At 49.3% G+C, this 7,573-nt stretch overlaps 1 protein-coding gene across 1 annotated transcript in view; it reads right to left on the reverse strand.

The window, feature by feature from the left end:
- Positions 1-226: 226 nt before the first annotated feature.
- The window catches only part of LOC119410499 (period circadian protein homolog 2), a 15,627-nt gene continuing 8,280 nt past the window's right edge, over positions 227-7,573 (reverse strand). Inside the window, exons 8-22 of the mRNA XM_037677379.1 lie at positions 7,199-7,341; positions 6,793-6,871; positions 6,584-6,690; positions 6,296-6,449; positions 6,098-6,206; positions 5,758-6,025; positions 5,517-5,670; positions 5,286-5,422; positions 4,979-5,170; positions 4,649-4,894; positions 3,391-4,448; positions 3,090-3,285; positions 2,756-2,987; positions 2,513-2,663; positions 227-2,428 (exon numbers count right to left, since the gene is read on the reverse strand). Of these exons, the coding sequence (XP_037533307.1) occupies positions 2,273-2,428; positions 2,513-2,663; positions 2,756-2,987; positions 3,090-3,285; positions 3,391-4,448; positions 4,649-4,894; positions 4,979-5,170; positions 5,286-5,422; positions 5,517-5,670; positions 5,758-6,025; positions 6,098-6,206; positions 6,296-6,449; positions 6,584-6,690; positions 6,793-6,871; positions 7,199-7,341 (3,382 nt within the window). The 3' untranslated portion in view covers positions 227-2,272. The remainder of the gene's footprint in view (positions 2,429-2,512; positions 2,664-2,755; positions 2,988-3,089; positions 3,286-3,390; positions 4,449-4,648; positions 4,895-4,978; positions 5,171-5,285; positions 5,423-5,516; positions 5,671-5,757; positions 6,026-6,097; positions 6,207-6,295; positions 6,450-6,583; positions 6,691-6,792; positions 6,872-7,198; positions 7,342-7,573) is intronic.

Below are 7,573 nucleotides of genomic sequence, written 5' to 3' on the forward strand. Positions count from 1 at the left end.
CCTGTCTAAATAAAGGTTGAATGAATGCATGAATTGTCATAAATAAATAAATAAATAAATAAAATAAAAAAGGCAACAATGTCAAAACGTGGATGGGAAAAAAAATGTTTTTAAGTGGTCTATTAAAAAACACAGAACAAGACGCAAGGTAAACGTTGAAAACAAGAATTGTAAAACAAGATGACCCAAAACACCCTAACTAAAATAAAGAGACAATAAGTCAGACTGGTTATGACTGCAGTTTTATTACAACATGGTTTCCAAGTCTCAAACACGTCTCTTGAGCTACAAAAATGCACACGATCGTGCTGGTTGAACATGTGATGGTGGACGAGCTTACGTGATCGTAAACATCACGACTGGGACTGCCCGCTCGGGACAATAAAAGTAAACCTCCATTCTTTAGGGTTCAGTTGCACGTTGATACAATTTGCACATAAATAAATAAAAGACAAAGTGTCGTTAAAGTCCCCGTGCATTCGTTCATTCAGTCAGAGGCAGAAAGCAGGTAGAAGAAGTCCAAACACGTTTACAGGTCCATCTCTCACCGGAATCAAATAAAATATCCAAACGCTCACACGCGTGCACGTCCTATGATCTGTTTACAGTCAAACCACCTGGGACTGATTAGAGGTAGGGTTCGCCCCCGGTGACACTCACAAGCGCTAACCTTCTAATGAGCCACACACACATACGAGGAAAATAGAAAAATAGAATTAAAAAAGTCCTGAAAAAGTAACGAGATTAAAACAAAAGCTAAACGTGAACGTAGTGAGCGCGGCGCTGTTGGTCCAGTCTGTGTTACATTCACAGGCTCCAGCTGTTCTGCGTCAGCACCACCGTTGTTCCCTGTCCTGCTCAGGCCAGTGTGGACCACGGTTCCCTCGACCTTCACTCGAACCCTCCTGAAGCTTCCACCTCGCCCAGCTGCCGTGTGAAGCTCCGTTTGCTACACTTGGTTAGTTCTGTTGAACATACTGCAGACTTGTGTCGCCGCTGACCTCAGGGTCACACGCTGCAACAGTTCTGACAGGACTCAAGGACTTGGATCGCTGCACACACACACAAACACACACACTCCTGCAAACTCTTACCTCCTGGGGTATAAATAAGCGAATGTTCAAGATGTGCTACTTTATAATTTACTGCCCAGGAAACTTTTTTTGGGAAAAAAAAAAAAAAAGCAAATAGGGACCAGACAGATGTGCATAAATGCCACAGATGAGTTCAGAACATGACAGCAGGTTGAACTCTGCACGGATACTTTAAGAAAAATCCAAAGCCATTTGGAAATGTAAAGAAAATGAACGAACTACCCTTAAAACCTTGGTTCGTATGCATCTTGATGCTGATTGTTTCACATCGCGAACACATTTTGGCAGGTTGTGAAGCTGTGATAATCCCACCTTCATATCACCAGAGCTTTAGTTTAAGGAGAGGGTGACAACACTTACACACAGAGAGAGGTACCCTGCTCAGAAAGTGACATTAAATATCCCGTAGTGCTTACCCTCAAAGTATTTAAAGTGTTACTACATCATCTCAAAGCTGTATTATTTTGGCTTTAGCTTTACTATCTGCTGAAGATGTACTACCCACTACGGAGAACACTTCAATAAATACATTTCATGTATCCGATTGTCGTTCTTACATTTCATTGTCGACTGTCGAGTGCGAACACTGCTGCACCTGTTCTTGGAGCACTCGGGTGCAAAGACACTAAGTTATTCAGGACACGACGACGTGCGAGTCGTGGCGTTTGTGCCCGTGTCCTAGAAACGCCACAACCACCCCTGACGGGGAAACGGCAGGCATGCTGGGATTTGAAGGCTCCTGACGCGTCAGCGCGGTGAATCCAGAAAACACAAACATGAGGGGGAGCAGCACAGGATTGTAACAGCGATGCTGGTCGGCTTCATAAGAATGTTTTCAGACAAAGGTGTTGTAAAAATAACATCGTTACAAATTTTATACATTACTGAGATTTTTAGAGAACGTCTCAGAAGAAACATCTGCCTCAGAGAGGTTTGGAAATAACTTCAGAAAAGTCATTCAAGTCTGTGTAAGATGAGGGCCAGGTCCAGAGATCCCTCACAAAGTGCTCCTGCCCCGTGAGGGTTCACTAAAAACTGCACTCTAGTGTCAGCTCTGCAACCAACACACACACACACACATCCTCACATCACACTGAGCTGTCCAGATGTGTGTGTGTACGTATTTGTGTCTCATGAGGGTCCACGTCAGGACCAGTGCGCCCCTCCACGTGTAACGTTCAGGAGCCTGGCTCTGACTGAGGCTTCGACTCCTCTGGCTGGCCCTGGGCTCTCTGGCCGTCTCTGCCCAGCTCCTCGCCCAGCTCGCCCATGTCTATGTCGGGCAGGTCCTCATCGATGGTGGCAGCTGCTGCGTCCTCACAGTACATGCACATCTGAACATGCACAAACAGACAATTAATTAATGACCTGTCCAACAGCTGGTGACCCAACTATTGTCCGTCTATTGCACGACCAACCTTGACATTGATAGCTGCAGGGAGGCCCCCCCTCCTCATCCAGGGATGTTCCTCCACGAGCTCCCGCCGCTGTTCTGAAGTGAAGTGAGGCTGACTCTTGTGCATCTGCCTCAGCCGCTCCTTATCTTCTCTCAGAACTCTCTGAATGTCCCTGTTGGACACAAATGAAAATTAAACAATCGCAACAAAAAAGGTTGAAGAATTTATTTATCCTAAAAAATATATTTTCAGTCGGTGACTCACCTGGATGGCATCTGATATGTCATCATGACTTTGTCGTCAGCGTTGGCCATCAGCAGCCAAAGAGGCTCCTGCAGAACATACTTGATGAAATGCTCCCCCTCTCCTTCAGCAGAGACTTTGGTCTGAGAGTTGCTGCCATCAGAGCCCCCCCCACCCCTGACTTTGGCTTTCCCTTTGGGGTCATGCTCCAGAGAGTCTACGCTGCCAAAGTACTTGCTGGTGTTGCTGCTTCCTGCACACAGAGGAGAAAAAGAGGGAGAACAAAATGTAACGTCAGCTAGAACTTCTCCAGTTTACAGAAAGAGGAAAGACACTCGGGTGTTCTTCAGCTGACCTGTTCTGCTGCCAGAAGCTCCACTGGCTGAGGTCCGACAGTCATTGGAGCCGGAGCCCAGACCTGACCTCATGGATCCAGACGTGGCTGATCCAGTGCCTGAGTGGGCATCCTCCTGCTCCTGCAACAGGATGTCCAGCAGGTCGCAGGATGAAGAGTTCCCGTCGCTGTGAGCACCGTCATCTCTGGACTCCAGCTAAAAACAACCAGGGATTCATGTTAAAAGTTTGCTCGTCGTGTGTTGAAGCACATTTACAACTTAAACTAATTTCCTGAGTTATCAGTTCGGTGACGCTCTCACCTGTTGATGATTATCAGTCTTGGCTGCACCTCCGCTCTTCTCCCCTGCGATGCTGCACTGCCCTCCAGCAGGGGGCGCTGTGCTGTCCTGCCGGTCCATTGAGCGCTGCCCCTCCTCCATGCTCAGCAGATTGAGCTGCAGGGGCGAGCTGCAGCGAGACTCAAAGAGCGGAGGTGATGTGGTGGGCTCTCGAGCCCCGGAGGCAGGGGTGGAGGATCGTGAAGCTGCTCCCTCCCTGGGCTCGGCTGCGGGGGTCTTGGGGAGCTCAGGGGCTATGTTGTAGGGGAACGGCTGAGCTGGGTAAGGAGCCTGAGGAACAAACTGAGTCTGCAACGGGAATGAAGACTGGCCAGAGAAAGGCGGCTGGGTAGCGTAGGCAGTCTGAGGAGCCTGGAAAGGCTGCTGGGTGGTGTAGGGGGTCTGAGGAGCTTGGAAAGGCTGCTGTGAAGAGAAGGCAGTCTGCACGGGGAATGGCTGCTGGCTGGTGAAGGAGGGCTGGGTTTGCAGCGGGTAGGCTGGCTGAGCGGTCTGAAAGGGCTGCTGGGCAGGGTACGCTGGCTGCGTCTGGGTCTGCTCGGTGAAAAATGTCGGTCTCGGCACAGCTCCCAGCTGACCCACCTGATTCAACGGTCCTATCTGAGGGAAGATGTAATTGGGCAGCACCAGAGCCACCACAGGTGTTACAATAGGTGCAGGAAATGGAGTGGTAGTGGGCGGAGCTTGGGCGTTCTGCCCTTCTCCAAAGCCAGAGGAGAGAGACGGGTCCGGGCGGGAGGTCTGAGCTGGAGCAGCAGTCGCTGGGGGGTAGAGAGGGTAAGTAGGCACCATGGTGGGGTAGGAGACATTAAAAGCAGACTGGGATGCTTCAGATGGAGACCACGAGGTCTGGTTGAGACCCTGTAGAGGGGGTCTGGGTTTACGGTTGGACACAGCGCTGTCTGATGAGTCTGGATGCTTCATTCGTGGCTTTTTGGACTTTCGGTTGCGGTTGCCCCTCTTGGCGGTGGTCTCAGGCCTGGTGGTGCCTTGTTTGGCTGCCCCTTGAAGTCCGGATGACTCTGAGAGAAGACATGTAGAGGCAAGGAACATGTTACAAACCAACACCTAGATATTAATGTAAGTATACACCAGGACAAAATTAATAAAAACTCATCAAATCGACTAAATGCACCATTTAGTTAAATAAATATCCCTCAGACGGCAAATTACTCTTAAAGACTTACAAACAATGAGTCTGATGGGAATAAACCTGAGGTACCTTCAGCGTGGGCTGGACCCCTCTGGTTGTGTGGATATGAGGAGCACTCCTTCTGGAAGCTCCTGGCGTTGCGGAGCTCTCTGCAGCGGTTCAGGAAGGCCTGCTCCTCCTTTTGGGTGTGCGCAGCCAGCACCTCCTTCGTCAGCCCCAGCCTCTTGTAGGCCTCCTTCCCCTGGCTGGGAGGAGAGACCATACTGACCGGCACGGCTGGGGGCGCCGGGCTTTCCGCAACGTCTTCGATGATCTCTGCAGCACCAAACAGAGTGGTAAACATCAAACACAACAAGCTGATGGACTTCCTGCTCCTCGGTGAGCTCCTCTGTAAAGTACCTGACTCTGGCTGAGGCTTCTTGTCTCCCACGTGGACAATGGTGCTGCTGTAGCTGCACTGAGAAGTGATCGACACGACGCTCTCGGCCTTACTGGGCAGCGTGAGGGGTGCCAGGGTGCCCCCCACCACAGCAGCTGACCCAGATGGAGGCTTCTTCGGTGCTTTCATGTTGGACATCCCTGGCTGAGCATCTAGCATCAAAGCATATGGATTACAAGATGTTTCAGGAAAGTGTTAGATTACAGTAGAGAGCAGGTGATCCTGAGTGACTGAGACAGCCACGTGCACAGCTGTGAGTCTTCATACCTGTGTGTGCACCCTGAGGCATCTGCATGCCATCTTCTGAGCCCCTCTTGTCATCATCCGAGTTGGATGAGGTGGTGTTTGAGGAGAACTGGTACTTCCTTTTGACTGTGATGGGAACATTACAACTCTCCAGATACCTAAGAGTAAAAAAAGGTTTAAATTAGGGCAATGAAAAGTAACTTGCGTATGATTTAAAGATTATTTGTGATAAAAAGGACAACTGAAACTGACCGGATGACGCTGTCGAGGCAGCTGATCTGCTGGTAAGAGCAGACAGTCTGGTCTTTGCAAGGGAAGTCCTCCATGCTGGCTCCGGTGCCGTCTCTGACTTGAGGAGCGGAGTTCTTCTGACGCGCAGCTGAACTCCTCTGAGCTGCTGAAGAAGCTACACAGAAAGCAAAATCAACGCTCGCTGCCGTTCCTGCAGTAACTGTTTTGTGGACGCGGCGTCTGTTATTACAAGCAGACTCACCGTCAGTCGTCTTCCTGTGGTCGTTTTTAGGAGGCCATGGTGAGGAGGAGCGCAGGCAGACCTGCGAGTCCTGGTTCTTCAGCATGTGGACGCCTTTACAAATTTCCTGAAAGGTCCTCGATGGCTTGGTCTTGCTCGTCTCCTCTGCCGTGTTCCCAGCTGGGATGTTCCCGTTGCTTTCGCTGGACGAGCTGATGCTCACCTGCTGCTCGTGGGAACCATTGCTGCCGTAGCTGCCATAACCACTGGAGCCCATGTTGTGAACCGGCTGAAGAGAAACAGGCCGTTAGACAAAACCACTATTTGTGTAGGAGCTCAACCTGTGTGTGCGTTTACACACTTGGAGCAACAGCCTGTGTATCTGTTCGCTGATCTCCTGGATGTCAGAGTCCATTATCTTCCCTCCGTGGAAAGCAGGAGCTGCAAAAACATCTTCGTTGACAGGACCCCTGGAAGGTAGAGGCACCACGGTCATCTATCTTTTCACAGAGACTGACCAGAACAGAAGAACTGAAAACAGCAAGATGAAAACACTTACATGCGCACTTTGTGTCTGCCGATGACAAAAGAGACCTTGCGGCTCCAGGGGTTGACGAAGCTGGACCAGCTGGTGTCGATGGTGATGTACTCGCCATTTCTTGCACAAAAGCGGATGGAGGTATGGTCAAAGGGCTGACCGGCATACTGCAGGACTGAAAAGGAAAGTAGTGCATGTGAGCGACAGGGCGGATGGATACAATATTTAACAAACCGTTTAAAATATTGAAAATATTTAGAGCAACGGGAAATAACTCGACAACACAAAACGTGAATCAAAAAGAATTACTTTTGCGATGAACAGCCAGCATTAATGGTCGGTCGCTCGGGTGCAGATTTAGTAGTATGGAGGTCCCGATCAAGTCCTGGGGGAGGTACCCCAGCAGAGGTACAGCCCTATTACAGAAACAAACAAAAAGGATTACTTTGATGCTGAACTGCACAGTACATACAGTAAATACACTCATGGGAAAAAACAACAGCAGAGACTCCGCCCACCTCTCATCTACGTCCTGGAACACACAGTTGGGCGTGTGTGTGGTGGTGAAGATCCGCTTGTCAGGGGGAATTCTGGGAGCTGAGCAGAGAGGAGTGTTATTAATACATGAAACAATTATGACAACGATTGAAACGCGCTGGTGGTTAATTGTCTGTAGCTGCATGAAACATCTCAACAACAAGGAGTCTAATATCTGAGCCGAGGACTGATCGGACCTGAAATAAACTTCACTCAGTATCTGTGAACACAAACACACCTAATCAGTAATAATCGTTTTTAGATCGTTACATACTGTCAACTTTATTTCTTAATTACTTTGGCAGACCTGATCATTTCAATAACAACTAAACGCTTTCAGTATGAGAGGAGCACGTGCAGTAAGAAATAAACCAGTTCAGTTCTGACCTTCATATCCAGAGTGAACCCTCTCAGCCAGCAGGAGGCAGCAGAACTGCTCCTCAGCCAGCTCAGCATCCTGGACCTTCATCAGGTAAGGGGTCATACGGAAAGGGTAGTACTGCAGGTCCCCCTCGCGCTCCTTCCCACCACTGCAGCACAAACACAAATGGTTGTAAAACCGTCAGCGTCACACGTCCGTTTTAACACAGTTCACGCTTCGCCAGCGTTTTTAATATTCAGTGATTTAACACCAGACCGAACACGAACATCCTGATGTAGCTATGGATGAACACGAACATCCTGATGTAGCTATGGATAAACACTAACATCCTGATGTAGCTATGGATGAACACGAACATCCTGATGTAGCTATGGATGAAC

This window comes from Nematolebias whitei, chromosome 6 (assembly GCF_014905685.2).
Source record: "Nematolebias whitei isolate Nwh7 chromosome 6, NemWhi1, whole genome shotgun sequence".
Taxonomy (NCBI): Eukaryota; Metazoa; Chordata; class Actinopteri; order Cyprinodontiformes; family Rivulidae; genus Nematolebias; species Nematolebias whitei.